General features: G+C 34.8%; 1 protein-coding gene across 1 annotated transcript in view; it reads right to left on the reverse strand.

Moving 5' to 3' along the window:
• Positions 1-8,703: 8,703 nt before the first annotated feature.
• The window catches only part of FAM174A (family with sequence similarity 174 member A), a gene marked incomplete at its 3' end in the record, with an annotated part of 32,061 nt that continues 16,379 nt past the window's right edge, over positions 8,704-24,385 (reverse strand). The window contains exon 3 of the mRNA XM_081054476.1: positions 8,704-10,756. Coding sequence (XP_080910602.1) covers positions 10,753-10,756 — 4 coding nt within the window. The remainder of the gene's footprint in view (positions 10,757-24,385) is intronic.

Consider the following 24,385-nt stretch of genomic DNA (forward strand, 5'->3'; position numbering starts at 1 on the left):
CCAGTCTGGATTGCAAAATCTTGTGACTGTCATTGCTCCACTAAAAAATGTTACAAAGCAGTTCTCAGGTTCCCCAACAATCGCAAGCAATTGTTTTTGAACTGTATGAGAGCCTGAAGTATCATCTCTGTGCAGCATCTCAGAAGGCAGAGCCATGGACGAATGGCTGACCCAGAGCTTACTCTGCTCCTAGTTTTGGGAGTCCTTGCTGTTCCTGATCAGCAGGATTTGAAAATTGCTATGAATGCCATTTCTCTTTATTTTCTTAATCCTCTCTTTTCTCAAATGGAACTTTTCATTATAGTTTATCTTTTCCAACACTGTGCTTGTTTTGGACACAGATAATTTGTCTTTAAACTTCCAGAGAACCAGGAACTACAAATGGTCCTACTGGTGAGATTACCCATCATCAAGATTATACCCCTTGAACTTTGAGATGTATGCAGTAACTTGAAGAGAATTTGAGATGTCTCCATTGGGGGGAAAAACAGTGGTTATATTCTACTGTTTGGAAGAATGGTATATAAAGAATGTTAAATAGCCAAAGTATGGAAGCAGCAAATGTTAGTCTCCTACCAGATACCCATTCCCTTCTTTCTCATTAAGGGAACTCCTATTTTTTTGTGGATTGGCAATGAACCCACAAAAAAAAAAAAAAAAAAAAAAAAAACACACACACAGAAACAAAACTTCCTAGTCTCTGTACTGTTCCCTTAACAAACTCTGAAAGAACTCTGACTAATGAGAAAAGTTGAAGTGTGCTCAGGATTTCTGGAAAATTTTACTTTCCTGGTGTGGTAAATAATCTCCAAAGATGGCCACCACAAATTCCTTCCTTTTCTTTACATGCATGTTCCTTAACATATCAAAAAGTAGAGTCCAATTCTTTTCATGAATCTGGAAATACCTTAGTGAATGACTTGACTGATACGACATAGCAGAAGTTATATTCAGTAACTTTTGAAACCAGGTCATATGAAACCTTGTAGTGGCAAAAAGTTTAGTGACAACAAGCTGCAGTAGAAAATAGAAAATAGTCCTAATGAACTGATATATCAGGGTAAGGAGATTTCCCGGCAGAATTTTGAAAGTGTCCACTGTTTTCTGTTAGATGCATAGGATAAGATACAGATAAAGAATGAGCTTAAAAAACAAAACAAGACAACAAAACAAAACAAAATATTCAGTGTTTTATAGAATTTAGAGGAAAAGGAAAAAGAGTTATGGCTTATTGGGCTCAGAAGTAGAACTATTTATCATCTTCAGTTTCTCAAAATAAGAAATGGCCTTAGGGCAAAACTGAAACCCAGAGTATTTCCAGTAACACATAACAGGAGGGTAAAGTTCAGTTTAATAGTGCATGTGGAACACCCTTTACTGACACCTAAGAACATTTATGGCAGGGCCTCAACCAGACAAAATGGCTTCTATGAATATCTTGAGTATCTTACAGACTTTCTTAACTAGAAAATAGGGCTCCTAAGAATCTTAAGGATTTGAGCCTACATCGTGAAGACTCTCAGCGCAAAGAAGAAAGGAGCCTCTCTGGAGGGAAAAAAACAAAACAAAACAAAACAAAAAAAACATTGTGGGTGGCTTTTGTCTAATGAAGTAAACCCCAATAAGACTGAACTGAAAGGGATAGAGGGGGTTTAAAATAAAAATAAAATAAAAATAAAAATAAAAAAGAGCCCCCAGGGGCTTCAACATTTTTGAAGGCAGAAAGTAGGTGAAGAAAGCTACTCAGCAGCAAACACAGCCCATTTCTAAATGAAAAGAATATAAGAGTTAGACCGTGGGGTCAGAATCCTAGAGGGCAGAGGCAAATGACACAGAGACTCATTCATAGGGAGTACAACTCGACTCTAATCAAGGAAACTGCTGATTTGTGCTCAGCTAGACTTCAGACTTCCTGTGGATGAGTGAACATTATGAGCCTCCTGTCCGATCCCGCTCCTTTTTAAAATTGGAGGTGTTTTTTTTTTTTTTTCAAATTTCATACTCTTTGGATCACCATTATAATATTGAATGTGTTGATCAGATACCTTATTGAGCTAATAGAGCTGATAGATTATCTCTTTAGTTCAAAAATCTCCCATTAGAGAGAAATCATGCTTGAGCAACTACATTTGAAAAATTGGATCTTCACCTTCCCTGGAACCTGATTTACATGACGAATCCTAGCTTTTAAACAAAAGCCATAATGGAATACAATTTGGGGGAGAGTGGAAAGGGATTAGTCTATTTTGCATGTAGAAGGGGAGTGCATACTGGTAGCCAGGGTGCAGCCTGTGGTAGGTAGACAGGCTCCAGAAATGACCACCACTGATTCCTTGCCTCCATGTACACATGCTGCTTTCTCACATGACAAGGTAGGGTCCTTCCCTTGAATCTGAATACACTTTAGTTATTTTCTTGACAAATAGAATGTGACAGAAGCAATATTCTCAAACATCTAAGAGCAGGTCATAAAAAGCCTTGCCATTTTTATTTTCAACACTCACTCCCATGAAGTTCCCCAGTGCCATGCTGTGGGAAGCCTGTCACGTGTAGGCAATTCAACTGAGGCCCTAGCCAACAGCCAGGATCAACCCAACCACGCGACTTTCAGCCCTGATAAACCTGCAGGTGCCTGCAGCCCCAGATACAATCTTACTGCGATTACAGGAGTGATCCCAAGAACACACAGTCAGCCTAGTCAATATACAACCACATATGATGACAATGAATTGTTTTAACCTACTAAGTTTTGAGGAAGTTTGATATAAAATGGTAGATGGCAGGAACACCTGTTATCAGGACTAGTTTTCTTCTGGTCTTTTCCTTCTTCCCTTCTCAAAAAGGCATGATGCTTGCATCTAGAACAATCATCTTAAGACCATGAAGAAATATCAAGACATTTTAAGGGACTTTCACCTTGAAGGCTTTAAACTATAAAAGAAGCACTAGCAACCACAAACTTCTTAACTTCAAGACATTAGAAGAAATAATCTCCTATTAGGGCTTTTGGTCACACACAACCATATAATCAAACTTATACTCCAGAGATGAGGTGAATACAAAAAATGATACCATAAAGTATTGTTCTTTGCTAAACGGAGGCTGCTGTTCAGCTTTGACTTTTTTTTTGGGGGGGGTTGGGGGTGAGCAAAAAGAATCAGTCAAATAATTATAAAATTGACAGAATATAAAAGTAACAATCTACTTGCTGCTCAGTGGGAACCCAAACATTTCGGATACTAAATTGAAGTAAACATTACTCAGAGATCCTTAAAAAAAAACAAAAAAAAACTGTGTGCTGTAGTATGCAACTTACCCACCGCTAACAAGTTAAATATAACGTTATACTTCACAGCTATATATTTTATAACATCTCTCTTCAGTGAAAGCAGCATGCCAGACAGTCTAAAGCAATTCTACAAAATGAAAAGTAGTGAAGTTTTACAGCTGTTGGTAGTCTGAATTAATCAAAGAATAAAATTCAGAATATAGAAGAATTGGTGGCCAGTGAATGCTATTACCAATGTTTATAAAAATATTTTTGCTGGTAAGCTTTTGATATATCTGATAAACCCAGCAGTGTAAATATTGTATATAATTAAAGATGGACTCAAATGCTGATATGGAGATGGAGTTAGCATCCTCTTACGGAAACTGAAGAGCCTAAATAGCATATGTGCCTGGATGAAAGGCTAATTCAATCCGGAGACTGGCTGAGATAGTAGCCAGTAACACCTGATTTTCTTATAGAACATTTCTGTTCATTTCACAACAAAAATGGGCATAGAGTTATGTGACCAATAATTTTAACCTGGAAAAAAACTGGGTACTGCCAAAGTGCCCTCTTTGATTGTGTGTGTGTGTGTGTGTGTGTGTGTGTGAACACAGTGTTGATTTGGATATAAGAGGTAAGGGAGATGCTAAAGAAGATTCATGATTTCTGGCTTGTATACTTGAATGACAGTTGATGCCCATCACTAGTCTGGGAATAAGGCCTATTTTGGTGAGGATGATCATTAATTTGAGGGATATATGGACCACTCATGTGTGGGTGGGAAGTATATACAGAGGTTTGGATATACAGGTCTTAAGTGTCAGAGAAAATTGAAGCCAACATATTTGTGAGTGTTCTGCTGATTGGAATGGCTTTACCATTCCATTCCCCTCAGCCTGACTAAATTGACAGGCTTCTTCCTACTGCAACGTACTTTACCTTTTTTTCTTTTTTTTTAATCATTTGCTTTAGAAAACATGTAAATGTAAATTCTCTCTGCCCCTTTGAGATGTAAATCTTTTTTTTTTTTAACTATAGTTTATTGGAGTGACAATTGTTAGTAAAGTTACATTGCTTTCAGGTGTACCATTCTGTAATACATCATCTATATATCACATGGTGTGTTCACCACCCAGAGTCAGTTTTCCTTCCATCACCATATATTTGACCCCCTTTACCCTCATCTACCATTCCTTTATCTCCTTATCCTTTGCTAACCACTAAACTATTGCCTGTGTCTATGAGTTTTTATTTCTTCATCTGTTTGTCTTGTTTGTTGTTTTCAGTTTTATATACTATGTATCAGTGAAGTCATATGGTTCCCGACTTTTTCTGTCTGACTTATTTCACTTAGCATAATAATCTCAAGATCCGTCCATGTTGTCGCAAATGGCACTATTTCATCTTTTCTTATGACAAAATAGTATTCCATTGTGTATATATACACCATGTCTTCTTTATCCAATCATCTATTGAAGGATACTTTAGTTGTTTCCATGTCTTGGCCACCGTAAATAAAGCTGCAATGAACAATGGAGTACATATAACTTTATGGAAAAATATTTTCAGATTTTTTGGGTAGATACCCAGGAGAGGGATTGCTGGGTTATATGTTAATTCTATTCTTAATTTTTTGAGGAGCCTCCACACTGTCTTCCATAGTGGCTGCACCAGTCTGCATTCCCACGAACAGTGTATGAGGGTTCCTTTTTCTCCACAGCCTCTCCAACACTTGTTACTATTTGTCTTGTTGATGATAGCCATCCTAACTGGTGTGAGGTGATATCTCATTGTGATTTTTACTTGCATTTCTCTGATGATTAGCGATGTTAAGCATCTTTTCATATGTCTATTGGCCATTTGTATGTCCTCTTTGGAGAAATCTCTCTGCAGGTCCTCTGCCCATTTTTTAATTGGTTTGTTTTTCTTGTTGTTGTTGTTGTTGTTGAGTTGTATGAGTTCCTTATGTATTTCAGATATAGCCCCTTATTGGAGGTGTTGTTTGCAAAAATCTTCTCCCATTTGGTTGGTTACCTCTTTATTTTGTAAATATTTTTAAAAACATCTTCACAGTTTTACAATCCAGGAATGTCTTTCTTAGCGACCTGGAACCATCTTTTGGAAGCATAAATGAATTTCAAGGGAGCTAGTACCCTTATCTCTCAGTTGTTATGGGAGAGTAAGAGCCTAACTTTGACAGAACCAAATTGCAAAACTCTCTCTTATCATAAAGATATGAAAAGTTTATTTTTCCTTTGGATCAGGACAACTAGAAAACATAGATGGCCCTAACATCTTCTTTCTAACTAGTTCACCCCAGTACTTAAAAACTCTTCTGCTCTTTGTTACAGTGGAATTGAGGTTAAATTCAGTTCTGGCCTCTCTCCACTATTGTAATAGCCTTGAATAAACTCTTAATTGCCAGTTTAATTTTGCCTGGTACAATTTTTGCTTTGACACTGTCTATATATAATAACTGAAGTCATGAGTAATTATTCCTAGGGAGAGATCAGAGTGTAAAGAGGAGAAACCGAAAAGTAGAGAGAGCTACAAATAGAAGAGGAAAAGCAAACAAGAAGATATCAGAGAAGCCAAGGAGAGTGATTCTTTTTATAGACTGTTTTGGGAAAGGTTTCCTTAGAGGCTATTAAAATTCATCCATCAGTTAATATAAATCAGTAGATGGTTGTGTATAAACAGGATTATTTTGCTTTCCTGTGAAATTAGTTTTACTGAATTATAATGGAGTGTGATGTCAGGAGTTTACATTAAAAGACCGTATAAGAAAGATGTGCATGATATACTTTGTGGGTTCACTGTAAAGATGTTGAGAAAAGTGTTCACTACTGTATACCAGAGGACCTCCATTACATTACTCCTTGAAAACCTAGTAAAAGAAATTTCCCTCTGGTCTCTGCACTAGTAATAAATGAATAACTGCCTCTCTCTTGAGTGACACTTATGGCACAGTTAGAGCAAGAGTATGAAATTTCATAGCATAGATGTGAGACAATAAAATCATAGTATGACTTTATTTCCCTTTTATATCCCTGTGCCTCAATTTCCTCACCTCTTCAAGATGATTCTATCTGTTCATTGTATGTACATTTATAAACAACCTTATCCTTTGGAAAACAAAATTTACATTAGTAAAATTAAATTTCCTGAACTTATATTCAATAGGCCATTCTGCTACTACTAGTTGTTGGATTTGGGGCAACTCCTTTAATCTTTCTCAGCCTCAGTATCCTTATCTGAAAAATGAGGATAATCATCTTTCCCTCAAAGAGTCAATGTGAGGACTGAATGAATTAACGCATCTAAAGCATTTAGTACATCAGTGTTCAGTTAGCCTGAATTATTAGTTACATGTGGAGAACATGTGAAAAAAGAAATACTGAAGATAACTAAGTTGAGGAAAATGATGGAACCAGAAAACAGCATAAGGTTAGCCTCTGAAGCTCTGCTCTTAATCATGATGTGGTTAATCCTCAGACTGGCAGACGATCTCATTCTGAGGTTACAACTGGGTCACTGGTGGAGCTTGTCTAACGATATAGATAATTAGGCCATTCCCTATGTCAATATAACGTGAGTGTCGGAACAGCACATGTATATACTTTTTTTTTTTTTTTAATTTCCATAGACTAGGAACCATCACATTTCCTGAAGAAAAGAAATATTTTGCTCCTCAGTATGTCTATGAAGAGTCTCTTCGGTCCTGCTAATAGTTTCAGGTTTCAGATCCCCATATGTAATTGTTTTTGATACAAATCAAAACATTTTTTTGATACACATCAAAAAAATACCTCTTTGAACCTTCTCCTAACTGGACCCTCAGTCCAATTTTTCAACTATATTTTACCTAGTAAGTTTCTCACGGACTAATAGCTTCTCCTGAATGAAGCAGTTAAATTTTAAGTAGACTATTACTAATTTAGTCAGGGAGGACTAGGAAGCCTACAGATTTCCAAACAACAGACATGAGATCTTTGATTAGTTGCCTTTGGCTTACTCATATTTGTGATACATCATGGAACTATGGATTTAAGAAATCCTAGTATCTGAAGTAAAATCAACAGGTACAATCTTTCCGAAAAGACAAATTCTGGACATTGCTGCAGGTAATTTTTTCTTAGAATATGGCAAGCTAGGGTCCGAAAGTAATCATCCCAATTATTTGTCTTGTCCTTTCTAATAGATTTCCATTTCTATTTTCAAGATATGTTAATTTTTATTTGACAATATTTCCCGACTCTCTGTGGTAAAATACACATTGCCAGCCACGCCATTGGATTATTGCACTACATTCTGCAGGAAATGTAATGGTTCCTAGTCTATGGAAATTTAATTTCTCTCCTTCTACATTTCCTCTTACCTTGTAACGTGTTACTGGCATGGGCAGATAAAACATATTGAAAACTGTGGCTTTAAAACATTCAACTTCTGACGTAGGGGATGATACCGTGAAATGAAAGGAAACATTAAACATCTTAGTAAATCAAGCATAGCATCTGTATTGAGAATAATTTCTGCTTGATTCTTATAAGTCACTGAAGTTAAAACTGTTTATGAAAGCCATCCTTGAAAGCGGTGGGGTAGCCAGAGGAGTATTTAGGGAAATAGGTATACTGATCACCCATATTTATGGAATGGATCATTGCACTACATTCATCCCTTCAATCATTTTTTTCTTTTTTACCTCCCAACATGTGAGAAACAGACTATCTTTCCTTTCTTGCTTCATTTAGAAAGGTAAATTAGGTAAAATTATACTGAATAAGGAAAAAATCAATAAAATTAGAACTAAAGTAGCAAAACAAAGAACATAAAAAAAGAGCGAGAGAGAAGGGGGAGAGAGAGGGCAGGTGATAAGGTAATAGATTATATCCTTGGTAAGGCAACTAAACCCTCAAACCAGCTAGAAGCTGACAAGGTGCAGGCTGAGTACTCACCCCGCCCAAGGTTACCTACCTAATAAACCTGAGAAATCAGGCAGAAAGAACAAGTTGATTTTCTAGCTCCATGTATGGTTGGTCACAGCTTCCATTTCACATGTAGAACATCTATGAATTACTTCAAACCTTTCCTTTCTCTCCATTTACTCTTCTCCTGAACTAGAACGCAATTACACTATTGCCCACTGATCTCTAATTCCTAGGTTAGGCTCTTACCAAAAAACACAGCCAAAAGGAAGTACAAAATGGGAAAGGAGAATAGCAACATGTTTTCACAACATCTAAGTTATCACCAGCCATTTTATAATGTCCACATAGCTTTGTAGGCAAAAATCCTAACCATTTCTTCAGAATGTTTGTTAGATACCTAATGCAGCTAAAATTTGACATACTATCTGGAACTTAAATCAAGGTATGGCTTATGATGATTACAACAGTAGATTTGCAGTTCAAGAATGACTATGTGAAACTAATGAAATAAAAGCATTTTTAATCAGCATGCCAGAATTTCGATATTCAGTTGAAAAACATTACTTTTATAGTAGTCATCTAGAGAAACTGTATATTTCTAATAAAGTTGCCACCACTGCTTAAAACATTTTGGTTACATCTCCTTTAAAATCAATTGGAAGATAACTTATGAAAATTACCATTACTTTAAGTTATCTTATTAAAATTCTTATTCTTCAGCATATTTGATTCTTATTTCCGTTTAATGTTAACACAAAAGTCAGTTTAAATAACAGCAGTTATTAAAAGAATGATCACTATATCTAAGATACTATAGTATAAGATTTACAAATATCACAAGATGGTAGGTTTGGGGCTAAATTTCATCAAAAAAATGTGTTCTTTTTAATAACATTTTAAAATGAGGGAACTTCATATAAGAAATCTAGTCTTGGCATCTCTTGAAAATAAAAACTAAAATATTTAGCAATACTGGGCAAGTATTTCCTTGTAGCAGCAATTACTGGGAGCTGAACAGCGGTGATCCCTTTAGAAGAGGAGATGCATTTCACTTAGTCCCTGCTTACACAATATACACAAATACACTGACATCAGGGGACTTGACTCCTGGAGGAAAGCCTGTCAGTACAAAGGTAAGACTAAGTCGGCATCCTGGGTGGCCAAATACTCCAACTTACCTCATTGCGAGAGGATTACCTATCTTTGCCTTGTGGAACTCTGAAGTGGCCTTAGGGTTTGTTTTGACCAATAAAATGTAGAAGCAAATGATACATGCCCTAAAGTGATAGGGCATGTATCACTTTAGGGCAGAAACTTATGAACTAGCATGCAGTTTACCATGTCTGGACATTCAGCTATGAGGCAATATTCCAGGCAGAGGTTTCTCCACCAGCCTTGGCAGAAACAAGGGAGAGCAGAATCACAGTCTATAATAAATGGGCAGCATGGGTGAGAAATAAGTTTTTGTTGTAACCCACCGTGATTAGGCTACCATCTGTAACTACTATATGACCTAGCCTATCCTGACTGATACACACACATTTAAATGACCTCCCTAGCTCCTATAAGCAACTGAATTTGTGACCCATGGTTTTCCTATAAGTAAATTTTTAGAATGTGAAAAACTGAAGCTCAATAAGGTTAAATTATTTGTTCAGAAATAATGAAGCCAGTCTCTGTATCCAGGTCTGTCTGATTCCAAAGTCTATGCATGTACTTTAATTTCTTGTTCTCCTACACCATAATATGACTGGAATGTTTTTGCCATTATTTTTCTTTCACAATACTGTAAGTAAATAAATAAAATGGCTGTAAAATTCAATAGCTTCTCAAATATCTAATCAAAGTAGGTATCTTAACAAGGAATTTGCTAAAATACGATAACCCTTTTTGACAGATTTTTCTAGAAATCATACAAAATATGTAAGTTAATATATAATTCTATATAGTGTTTGAGTTTGTTTTGTAAACACATTCTGTCTGTAACACTTTAAAATAATTTTAAATCATAGTTATTGTTTTGCATACAACTCAGACATTTATTAGTATTAAAAAAAAAAAACCACAAAAAGCAAAGTGATAAATTTGACTTATTTTCCCCACAAAAATGGGAAGTATATTTTGGTAAAGAAATTTTAAAATTATTTTACACACCAGTTAGTTGCTGGAATTTATAGTTCCGGGGGAAAATATAATTAACCAGAAAAAAGAAAACAACAAAACATCATCTGACTAGTATATAGAACAGTTTACAATAATATGGTAAGCAAAAAATAAAACTGATCAGTAAACACTGCTTTAATTTCCAAACAGATTTCTATTATAGTACAGTTTACTGCCAACAACTCTAAGCCCATTAAGTACACTTCTATACATACAGAGATATAGCAAATGATAACAGTATTTACTGAAACAACAAATTAAAGGTTGTCATAATATATGTAACTTAAATACCCCCCCCCATTGATAAAGTGGCTTCTTATTCCTTAAACATAGAAATTCTGCTCTTCAATGTAGAAAGATGAAATGCTCTCATCAAAAGGCACATTCTTATCTGCAAGAAAAAAAGATATTATAAATGTTCACCCTGCAACAAATTTAAACACATTTAAAAAGATTCCTTAAGATTTGGAGTGGCAAGAAGATAATGAAAGTATTTAGTCTAAGGGAATTAACAGTGAATGGCACAGATAAAACGCATGATTACTTTGTCTTTATTCATTATATCAGATACCATTTTTTAAATTATAATTCTAACTTTTTCAAAGGGATTTTCTATGTAACTAGTGTGGGTAATTAAAGACTATTTCAAAGTCATACTAAAGTGATACCCTCACATAATATTCATAGATGACTTCCATTAACAAGTATACAATATAGTTATTTGTTTCCCTAGTTTCTGTAAATGTAAATCTTAAATGATCCTATGTCTAATTAATTGATTGAAGTTGTAGGCCTAGAAGTATGCTCTATGAAACAGACAAATAAAAAATACTTCTAATATTTATAATACAATAACAGAATTTATCCATACAGAATATAAGGTTTTCCACAAACATATACAATGGGGTAAGTTTGCCCATTTTCTTACTTTATTGACTAGTTTATGATAATATGAAGTTATAGTTTCATCACACACATTTTTATAGACCTTAATCCTAATTATACACCAGACTACTATCCAAACCATAGCTTCCAAGAAACTTCTGTTAAGAGCCATTAAAACAGAAAGCATTCAGTGAAACTAAAAGAATAGCCAAAGGTATGCAAATTTTACTAACTTAATACATCTTCCTTTGTAATCAACATTTAGAATTTCATGAAAGATATGTACGAGAATGAGCAATATTTTCTATCAGCTTGTGTTATCTAAACCTTTTGCAAGCAATCTATAATAGATCTCTAAATGATCATTAGATTTGTATAAGCTAATGACTTTTAATATATTTTAATTTGAGGGTAAATTTAAGCTTTTTAAAAAGCATATTGAAAGTTGTTAAAAAACAATAACACTTAGTCCTCATTTTACACAACCCTTGTCCTTTCCATGAATAAAACACTTAATCATCTTGATAATGAATTGACTATGAAAAAATAAATCAGTGAAATCAAAATTGCAGTTTCATTTAGCAGAATAAGAACATAAACTCACAGGCACTGAATCCAACTCTATCATTATATAGCTTTTTGGACTTGGAGTACTTATGAGAACCTAAGAAATGTTTAGCAATGGAACTGTAAGATGTTTTGTGGTCGAGAAGTATCTAGTACATGAAGAATCTCTTAATGTGGTTTCAGAAATGCATTTTGAAATTCATAGTGAAGCTCAAAACATGTGCATATGCATAACTGTCTACTATGATATATTATATTATCCAACATTTTCTTAAACCTATTTATATGTTTCGGACTGTACAACCTACTAGAGTATTACATTACTTGAGTTGGGATTTCCTCAATGTATCCCAGATGTTTTCACCCTAACACTTATTATGTGCTATGTGGAACACCCATTCTCTCGTCCTTCCCTGGCATGACCAAACTATAGACCAAACAATACTGAAGAAAACATTCTTTCTCTGAAGCCCGATAAGAAATATTTTTAGCCTATTAAGAATCAAACCCACCAGCCTCCAGCCTTAAACCTGGTCTCCACTGTATCTTCTTAATTCAAATAATGAAATGTCACGTACCTACCTAGTCATCGTCGCCAGTGGGAGCCCTTAGGTTCTCTTGGACTTCTTAGGCCCTACATTCTGCAGGAGTACTATTATCTTGTCAAATGTTCTCATTTCCTGCCTCTCCTAAGTTAGCCTTTACTTCTGCTTTGACGCCTCTCAACTGAACAACTGAAACAACTTCAAAATACTGAACCTTAGTTCTTCCCAACTCTAATTCATCTTTTACCAAGTTACCAAAATCACTTTCCTAGAACATGAATTTTATGGTATTTACTCCTTCGCTCCAAAGCAGCTGATGATTTATGACCATTTTCGCAAATAGTAAAATCCAAATCCTTAATACGTTGTTTTTTAACACTCTCTTCTTGATTTGGTCCGAAATTTGACTGATTTTCTATGATCCTACATATCCTGCGTTCTACAGAGACTCACCAACACACACACACACTCTTTACAGGGCATCCCTTGGCTCATGCTTTCAACTTTGCTTGAAATGCAGCTTTCTCCCCTTTCATATGTCTCTTATTTCAATATGTCACATATATTTTTAAAATAACTACAACTTAATATCACCTGCTCAGTGAAATCTCCTATATTGCTATCCCCAACTCAGTTGCTCAGAGATCCCACTGGCAGTTTGACAAATGTGGAGCATGAGCATGGCATGGTGAAAATACCCAAGGATTCCTGCTTTCTGGAGAGGGAATACAGAAATTGTAAAAGGTGGACTGGCAGATTCAGGGAAGCTTGGAGACAGAACCAGGAGTACATAGGATAATCTGTATGGACTATTAACAAGAGGCTCTTTGGGCAGAAGTGGCAGGGATAGAGGCTAAGCCCCCAAATCAAGTAGGACCGCAAGTACACCGTCTCCGGGGGGAAAAAAAACTTTATTTCATAGCTTCCAAAACACACATTTCATATATTAACATCTTTGATGCATCTTCCAATGAAGACATCGTGGAGCTGTTGTCAGGTGGTATTTCTTACACAATTGCCATTGCCTATGTGTGCACAAAATTGACAAAGCTCTTTGTATTGTTGTCACTTCAACTGAGTTACATGCAGTGTTAGTAACATAAAGAATGGGCTAATGATGTTTAAAATGCCTTCAAAAAGTAATCTCATGAAGCAGCGCTGAAGCAAAAGTTATTGTACATGTAGAAAGGGATGAAAAAGAATAGTAGGCTTTAATTTATATCAGTAAGCAAATGTTTGTCACTGGTATAGTGGGGTGAATTCTATATTTTTGCTAAGAAACAACATCTTTTAAAAATGGGAAGACATTCCAGGTAGACAAAACTCTGCTAATTTCTGTTCTGAGAAACTATTACACACCAAAAAATGCATTTGATGGTGGAAGAAATTGCCTTTTTTTTTTTTAGAAGGGATAAAAAAATATAGAAGTACTGAGAGGCTGGTGTGTATGATTCCTACGTAAGGTAAACTATATTATTTCATAATTAAATTGACAGCATTTTTTTTCTTAGTTTTACAGCTTAATAGTGTCATGGATTAAATGAATAATGGTGCAAATCTCCATAGAACTTAGGTCAACTTGGAGTGAAGGGAGGGGGAAAAAGGAATATGGAGAAACTTTAATTATGATGTTTAAATCTTGAATTGACAATGTTTATACTGGAGATAACTACTGAAATTGACAAGTTCAGGTTCTTCATCATTAGAATTCAAGATGTAAAGAAATTAAGAATGTTACATCCTTGCGTAATCACATTCTACGATAGTGACATACAGGACCAGTACAACAGATCTATTTCAAATACATAGTCACATGAGAAAACAGACATAGGTAACCTCAACATTTAATGCCTTGATGGCTTCCAGTGTATTTAAAATAGGATATGCAACACATTGGGTTATGTGTGCTACTGAGTTTAATAGTTAAATATATTTTTTAAATGATATTCATTCATTTAATCACTAACATATATTGAACTTTAATTATCAGCCAGAAATATCGCTTGATACTGGCAAGGATAGTGATGACAAAAAAGAAATAAAGAAGAAAAACAATAAACATAATTCCCCGCTCTCTCAGTACAGAACCACAACTAAAACCTAGAAATCACTCAAAGGACAAAAAACTGTGGCCTTTGAAAGGAAGTCTGAATTCTAGAACTATCTTAGTCAGTTATTCACTGGATGCTCTCAAGTCCATTTTCTTAAAAGGCGAATGAAACAGTTTCCAAAAGAATATTAAGGATGTCTTTTTATGGAAGATGAAAACAGACAACCATTAAAGGGCCCCAAAGCTGGGAAACAGTTTAGAGATGCAATCCAATCACATTTGACCGGTGACTTGGTAAGGAGGAAGAGTGAATATTCAAGGGACTAGAATAAAGTTATTCAGTTACCAGGGACGAAAGCTCAAGAAGCACTGGAGTCTACATAATCATATTCTGGTGCTCCTTATTTTACCAAGACTTCTGAATCATGAAGGTTTAGTCACTGAAATCTAAAGATTAGATCAGATGTCAAATGTTCTACTATTAGACCACTTACAGAATTCCCACTGCACTAAACAAACAAACAAAAAAAGCTACTCTGGTATGACAATAGATTCCTACTCCTAAAAACAATCACAACACTCTATTGGCATGCTATGTTCTATCCTATAATCCTATTGTCCTGAATACTTCCTGTTTCTCTGCAAAACTGCTACTCATGAACAATTCCTCAGAATTCATGCCTTCATTCGGTGACCCCACCCAAACCCAAACATTCCTCTTCTGCCAGTTGCCAAGTTTAACCTTAGAAAATACTTTAAATAGCCAGGGTGACATATTATAAACTGTCTACTCAACATTTATTATCTCTCCTTTCGGTTTGCTAATAAAAATATCAATTTTTGTCTTCCCTTCCTTTCCTTTCTCCTCCCTTCCCCGACCCTCCCGCACTCTTTATTTGTTTGTTTGTTTGTTGGTTTGTTTGTTTTTTGAGAGCTAAGGGTGGGGAGTGGGTCAAAGTCTTTTGGTAGGTAGAGGACAATTCTGAGAAATTTTGAATTTCTGCTAAAGACATAGGCATAGCATGGGTTCTTGCCTGCCACTCCCTTGTTGCCTGGAACATAGATGTGATGGATGAAAATACAGCGGCCATACAACCAGGATAAGACAAGCATGAGAAAAGGTTTGAGAAAATTGCATAGATGTAGACTCTGTCATCAAACAGCTATTGAATTGATGCCAGGAGCCAACTATTACAGAATTATGATGTAAGAAAAACTTCTGAGTCTTTGTAATTCTAGGTTCTCTATTACTGGTAGTAAACAGTAGTCAGACTTATAGAAGCAGGGAGTAGAAGGGGGATTGCCAGCAGCTGAGGGGAGAGAGCAATGGGGAGTTGTTATTCAATTGGTATAAAACTTTCAGTTATGCAAGATGACTAAGTATTAGTGACTGTGTCTGGAGTTAACAATACTGTATTGTGCACCTGAAAATTTAAGACACTAGATCTCATGTTAAATACCCCATCCAAAAAAAAAAAAAATCGCCATGATTTTCTATGTGTCGTATTAATAAATTTTATTGAAATTTCCATTTTTTCAAGCTTCAAGAATGCACTGTCTCTACATATTACACAATGATACAATAATTTTAAAAAGACATTATTTTCAAGGACAATTTAAAAGCAAACTCGGAAAATCTGAAACTATTAAAATGGCTATAAATCCAAATCAAGTCTGAGGAAAAACTGTTCTAGTGCAGGCAAGGGAATTGTTACTTTTTGTTCATTTGAATAAATTTGCAAATACTAGATTCTGTTTTTTGTTTTTTCTTCTTTCTCCCAGTTCTTTTTCTTTTCTTTTTATTTGTTTTTAAGAAGATATAATATCTATGGATTTTAGAGAATAAATTCTATTGGAGAGAAGCACTGGGAAAGGTGCTTCATAATTGTGTTTAGGACTTTTCCTGTCTATAAACTTGAGGTCCTCGTTCCTGTATTATCCTAACCCCATTCACATAAACCAACCTTATGGGTGGTTATGCTCTGCCACCCATGTCCATCTATCCTACCATATTCCTTAGAGAGTCTGCAATCCAAACAAGCACAACAGAATATAAATCCTGAACGAAAGCAGTAGGTTTACTAAAGGATTACTAAAGGAATCAATTGCTATATGAACAGAAACTTGTAATTCAATGTTGTATAAGAGTTTTCATTTAAGAGAATCAGTTTAAACTAGATCAAATATGTTTACTCTAAGTCTGTGCTGTCCAACACAATAGCCACTAGCCAAATCTAGCAATTTAAATTAAAATTTCAATTCGTTAAAATTCAATAAAATTAAGAATTCAGTTCCTTAGTCACACTAGTCACAGTTCAAATGTTCAAGAGCCACATACTACTAGTGGCTATCAGATTCGATAGGACAACTGTAGACCATACACTGGAATGAGAAAATAGCATGCCAATCAGAATCTGATATATTATATAATTTGTTAAAATAATATACACACGATTCATGTTAACCAATAAGTACATTGTGATGTCTAATTATGATTAATGGAGCAAGGTTATTTTCTTATAAGGCCCAATGTCCACATTGAATAAAGTAAAACAAATAAAAAAAAACTCCTACATGACAGGTTCTCTTTATTACCTATTTAAGTAATGAAAAAGACAGCATAGTTCCCTTTAAGTGGATAAAATACAGGCTATCTCACTAGTAACACACCACTGGGTATGCTAAAATACCAGTTTCTATCTAAAAATAAACATTTGAATAACCTTAGTGTTTATTGTGATAATACATTATGCTCTACGTTGAAAGTAGTGTTTGAAAAATTGGAACTATTTTCAAATTGATAACTGTTTAAATAAGATCTTCTTAATGAGAGTTTCTGGTTAAACAAATATCAAATCTGCTTTCTGATTTTGATATGCTGATGTTAATAACCAGAAAATATTTACTGGCCAAGTAACATTGAGTACAAATGTAATGAACACATACAATATTAAAATTAATGAGGCAGAACAGTGGCAGCTAAAAAGCAAATTTAGTGTATTTTAAATTACATACTTGGCAAAAATTATTAGAATAGCCTTGAAGTGATAGAATTACTAGCTTTTAGAAGCTGCTACAAAGATTGTCAAAATGCCCTTTACCATTACAAAATAATAATAATTTTACTCTTCAGTAGAAATCAAACAGAATAGCAAGAAGGTATTGTTACTATTTGTTGTTTTATGTTATTTGTTGTTTTATGTTATAAAGCACTGTTTTAAACTGTGTTTTTGAGATGGGTTATAAATATTTGCTTCAAATATTTTTTAATTATATTCAATATATAAAATATATTAAAATATATTCTCAGTATTTGATTTGAGAAAAATGAAGATAATTTTTAATCAGTATATGTTCTCAGATTTCTCATTTTAACCAAAAGGGCTGAAACATCCTACACAATAGTTAAAGAATTGATATTTGTTTTTGTTTTATAATTCTTTTGGGCAAAATGTCTCAGTAATTAAACAAAGAGATACCTCTAATATAAAAAATTAGGGTATCGACAGTAAATTCAAGAGAAGTTATATTAACCAAGCTGCTTAAGTTATTTTTTCCACATACTTACACATTTTTCCCAATCTAACTATATTAACCTCAATGCTTAAATTACTATAGTGGTAATGGTGGTTAACTACTCAATATCTATCAAACCCCAAAAGATAATTCTGAACTAATCATGGTACTTCCATTTTTCTTCCCAGGATTTAGTTTAACAATGATCACACGACTAATGAGATGGAAAACAAAAACAAGTAACAGTAAGCAAGTCATTTCCAGAAAACAACTCTGTTAAGAGTTTCTGGGGAAATTTTTCTCATTTTTAAAGAAGAGACACAAAAGAGCTAGTGTGTAACTTCCACCCACAGATACCATTCTGGGTGTGATTATAGCACCTGCTGGTATCGTTGTATTATCAGCCTAAAAATGAAGATGACACATGAGGATGGGCAGAACCATGGGCATCACAGAGAATAGAAGCCAGAGCCCTGATATACCTACCTGGAGTCAGCCCTATCTCTGACACCCTTTTATATAAAATAATAAATTTCCTTTAGGAAATTTAGATTGAACCATATATTAGCAGTTCATATGGTTCAATCTAATAGAAAAAAACAGTGAAAATAATTACCCCAAATCCTAACTACCAACTATAATCATTATTAAAAATGTGATGTATTAAAAGCCACATTAAAAACATCCCTCTCAGAAAGAGTTAATTACAAAAGGATAATTTCAGGCTCTGTTAAAATTGTAAGCAAGGAAATCCATTTACCTCTCTGGAAATGACTTGCTTCCTGCTATTTTGTGGATAGAATTCGGAAAATGAAGAGGAACTAATTTTAAAAGCACTTAATGAAGGCAGCATCAGTAAGAGACAATCCGACAAGAATTGCCAGCAGTTATACTGTAGACTAATATGATTCTGCATTGTAGCTGACAAGGTAGGCAGATCAACATATGTGTATTCCTCGTTTTTAGGGTCCTCATTTGAAAAGGAGTGATAGTGAATGCTGGTATACGTGACAAAATGAATAAAATTTAAAATTATTCTCTTCATAGATATAAATCAAATAAATATTTTAAAAATGAAATGAGACTGAGGCAGGAAGAGATGCCTAAATAACTTATGAGCCTCAGTTTTCCTATCCTTAAAATGACAGCAACAGGAAGCACTTTGCAAAACTTGTTTTGATTTCATAGTCCATGCAAAAAACCTAACAGGTACATCCAGCACTACGCAAAGTAGGTATTTACTAACCAGTGACCATTGCAATCACTCCTTTTGTAGTTCTGTTACCCCACGCTGTCCAGGCTCACGTTGGGCTCAGTAACAGGACCCCTGATGTTATCCTTCTAATGATATTTACCACTATCACCCATTGTTTTTTTCTACCATTAATATGGCCATTCTAAGAAGTCCTTGGTAAAAGTCCTTTTTCAGAATCAAGACCTTCTGATAGATTCTCCACTTCTAAGTATTGATTTTTCACCTTTATTGGAAGAAACAAATGTCATTAACCATCATTATCATCTGTTATAAAATGAATCATGATAAGATCGATATGCATCTTTCCCACAAGATAAATTTGAACTGTTGAATAAACTGATGGCATAATGTATGTTTAATCTCTAATACCAGCATCAGAAAATCAGAGAAAGTCCTGCTCATAGAATCAGCTTCAAATGAAGTAATGAAGTTTGGACTGCATATCTCATCACAGAAAATAATCTCCAAGCAACACAAGGTAATGTAAATGCTGCCTGGGAAATACGGAGGAAATGCTGAAGTTGGAAAAAATCATTATTTTGCAACTATCATAGTGAAGATTAGATCAGGCATGAATCATGACAAATGAGTGCTAAACCTAGGGGGAAGTTTTAATGAGAAGTAGAATCTTTTTATGATTTAAAATGTCTCCTTGTTAGTTGCAAAGGGGAAAAAAGCAGTAACATACTGGAGAAATTGGACAAAACCTTGAAAGGTGCACCACAATTACAAGTGCTAATGATGGATAGATGGGAATCGTGTCTCCAGATATGAAACGCTGAGAAGGAAAAAGGATGGTCTATGCAATATTTCAACTAAAAATGTATAACCTGAATCCAATTATGAGAAAACACCAGAACATCCGGTAAATATAAAATGAGAGAAATACATCCTTCTGTATATTATGAGAGAAAGACCACACAAGAGAACAAATGAAGTAAAATGTTAATAGGTGAATCTATGTAAAAGGAAAAAAAAAAATCACATGATATTCTTTGTACTATTTTTATTCTTATAACTTTTCTGAAGATTTGAAATTATTCCCAAACAAAAAGTTGTTTTTAAAGTAACACATAAATATATGCTCTTCAAAGAAACAAAAATCAAACAACATAGAAGGATACAGAAACAACAGGAAAAATGAAAATGAACTGTCAACCTCCCATTGTCACCTTTTTCCCACTAGAAGCTAAACTTAGCAAAGTCAGGATTTTGTTTTGCTTTTTTTTTTTTCTTTTTTCTTTTCTGTTTTGTTGCTCTAATGTGTCCCAAGCACATTACCAGTGCCTGGAATTAAACAATTGCTATATGAATAGCTGCTACATCACTCATTTATTGGATGGATGAATGCATGAATGAATAGGAAAGCACAGTTAATATTTTGCTGTTTTTACTTTATGTAGACATATGTATATTAATGCTTTTCTCTAAAATTTAAAAAAAAACACTAAAAATAGTTGATTCAAGACTTAATGGGAATTATCATTGATAATTATCATAATCATTACCTCTGAAACTTGCTTCTTCATTATTACCGTTTTTCCCCTCCACACACTCCAAACACATTACCTAAATCTGGTTGATAATACCTTTCAAAGCCTCTTGGATAATTTACTCCTATTTCTCTTGCTGTCACTCTAGTGCCAGCCACCCCATGTACTTGTACTATCTTTTTGGTTACCTAACTCCTATCTTACTCTTCAATCCACTGCAGAGTAATCTTTGTTTCCCATCCTAAAATTTTCCAGTGGCTTTTCGTAACTTGTAGAATAATTTTTAACTAGTTAACATGGATCATGATCTGCCTTCTGATTCTTTGTGCTGTCTTACCCATCATGCTTCCTTTTGGATTCAAAGATCAAAAACCGTTCATTCATTCCTTCATTTATTCTCCCACATGGTAATGTAGCATCTATTTAACTTCTTTTTGTTCCTTAAATACTCTAGTCCCTCTTGCCTCTGATACTTTGTGCCTGCTGTTCTCTTTTCAACCTTCACCCTTATATTCACCTTTTATTTTGCTAAGTTCTACTAAGTTTTCAGGCCCCACTTACATATCACTTCCAAGAGGCTTTTCTGGACCATTACTTTTTGGTTAAGTGTCCCATGCCTTGCTGTAAGTTCTTACACCACCTGAACTTATTCTTTCTCCATTTATGTAACTCTTATTAATGTCTAGCTCCCGAATGGAAGGCAAGATTAATGAAAAGTGGGGCATAATTAAAGATAACTATTAGAGAAAGGTCTGTGATGAGGCAGGATACAGAATAAAAGATGGCAACAGGTAATTTTATCTCATGGAAACTGTCCCTTCTTTATGCCCTTCGTATCTTCCCTAGTTCTGTCCTTTTTCTTTTCTGCTAAGCCACCCCCCTGCTACTACAAGAGGTATTATTCTATTAAGAAATCTGATTATGTGATTGTATATACTCCCGACAAACAGTATCAATAGTGCTCCAATAAAAGGGTAATAGCAAACTCCGTAGCAGATTACAAAACTCTGCACCTTTCCCTGTAAAAATCTTGCATTTGTGTCCTTCACAGCAGCTACTCTTCCCAACCTTGCATAAATACATGTGCACACAAAACAGGCTGCATTCTACACATGTCCTGTTGCATTAACTGACACACTACCTCTTTCACAACTACTGAACTTTGGTAGTCGCTTCTGCCTACAACAATCTTTCCAGTAAGCACACTTGAAACAGAATAACTGTGTTTCAAATTTAGTTCCTCTTTGAGAACCGTGACTTCCTAAGTTAGCAACTTCCTTTTTGTCTTCCCATTCTGTGTATGTACAGAAGAGGTACCTCATGTGCATTTTTTGTTTGTTTTTTTTTATTTTAATACTACAAATACTATACTTTTTAAATATTATGAAAGCTTTGCAGAAAATAAGAATTATATAAGTGAGACTCCACCTTCATCCTACTCAATGACCACCTTCTAGAAGGTGAGCCCAAGATGAGAGAAATGATGTGCCAGTCCTCTCGTCAGTCTCAGTTTCCTACTGTATTTCACATTGTTCTGACTATGGTTCTAATATATGGATAAGTCTCCATTACACACAATGGCTCCTAAATGCATGCCAGCAACTTTATCTGGTTCACAATAAAGAAACAGTCAACCACTGGCAATATTAGACTTAACGGGAATCGCACAATATTTGATAGGCAATTTAAGGGTTTTTCAGAAGGTATATTTGAAGATTCTAAAATTTTTTTGTAATGCATTTTGTAATTCACATTTGTTTTCTCTAAGAGACGACTGAGTTGCTAATGAACAGATACAGTTGTTTTGGTCATGTTTTTATATCCAGTCTCTACACTATTCTAACTATACAACAGGCATTTCATGAATGCATTTTTATTAATTGGATGAATTACCAGTAACTCAAAGCTCATATAGCTAAGACTTAACAAACACGTTTTTTTGTTGAGTTCTTTTTTAAAATCCCAGATTTCTGTATTCTTTGCATTTGTACCTGATTCTGTCTGAAATTTAGTTTTCCTTCACCCAAATAATTATCCAATATGTCCTTCCCTATTCAGTGGAATCATACTGCCTTCTTTGCCCATTCATATGCACTGAAAGTACTTCTACATGCATGTAATGTCACTTATCCAAACCTCTTAGGGAAGGTTTTAAAACTCAGTGAGACTAGATTGAGAACTGACATTATAGCTACACCATAGACTATTCATCCCATAATTTTGCCAGGAAGTACTATTTACAAGCAGAGTAACCCAGACTAAAACCAAAATATCTTCAGAATGCAAAAAGAAAATCAATTTTACTAATCTTTCTCTCTCTCTCTGTCTCTCTGTCTCTCTGTGTCTCTCTGTCTCTCTCTCTCTCTCTCTCTCTCTCTCTCTCTCTCTCTCTCTCACACACACACACACACACACACACACACACACACACACAAAATACGTATTACTGGTATGCAACCGTTTAAAGAACAACTCTCCCATGTTCATGGACTGGAAGAATCAAGATAGTTCAAATGGCCATATTACCTAAAGCAATATACAGATGTAATACAATACCCATCAAAATACCAATGGCATTTTTTTCAGAGAAATAGAAGAAAAAAATCATCAGATTTGTATGGAATAATCACAAAGACCCCAAATAGCCAAAGCAATTCTAAGAAAAAACAATGCTGGAGGTATCACACTCCCTGATTTTAATTTGTACCACAAAGCAACAATAATAAAAATGGCATGGTATGGGCAGAAAAATAGACACACAAATCAATACATGAGAACTGACAACCCAGAAATAAACCCACATATATATGGACAGATAATTTTCGAAAAAGGTGCCAAAAACACACAATGGAGAAAAGAAAGCCTCTTCAAAAAATGGTGCTGGGAAAATTGGAAGACCACGTGCAAAAGAATGAAACTAGACTGCTGACACCATATAAACTCAAAATTAACTCAAAATGGATCAAAGACCTAAATATAAGACCTGAAACAATAAATTGCATAGAAAAAAGCATAGGTGTTACACTTACGGACCTTGGGTTCAGATAGGATTTTTATGAATTTGACCCCAAAGACAAAGGAAGTAAAACTAAAAAAAAATGAATGAGACTGTATCAAACTAAAAAGCTTCTGCACAACAAAAGAAACCATTGACAAAATAAAGAGGCAACCAACTGAATGGGAGGAGATATTTGCAAATAACACCTCCAATAAGGGACAACCACCCAAAATGCATAAAGAACTCAGACACCTCAACAACAAAAACAAAAAAAATAACAATTCAATTAAAAAATGGGCAGAGGATCTGAAAAGACACTTCTCCCAAGACGACACACAAATGCCCAGATATATTTAAAAAAAATGCTCAACTTCAGTAGCTATTAGGGAACTGCAAATCAAAACCACAGTGATACCACCTCACACGTTAGAACGGCTATTATCAACAAGACAAGTGATAACCATTGTTGGAGAGGCTGTGGAGAAAAAGGGACCCTCACACACTTGGTGGGAATGTAGATTGGTGGAGCCACTCTGGAAAGCAGTGTGGAGGTTCCTCAAAAAATTAAGAATAGAATTACCATATGACCCAGCAATCCCTCTTCTGGGTATCTCCCCCCAAAATCTGAAAACATTTATCTGCAGATCTATGTACCCCTATGTTCACTGCAGCATTATTCACAGTGGCCAAGATATGGAATAAATCAGTGTC

Source organism: Rhinolophus hipposideros, assembly GCF_964194185.1.
Source record: "Rhinolophus hipposideros genome assembly, chromosome: 7".
Lineage (NCBI taxonomy): Eukaryota > Metazoa > Chordata > Mammalia > Chiroptera > Rhinolophidae > Rhinolophus > Rhinolophus hipposideros.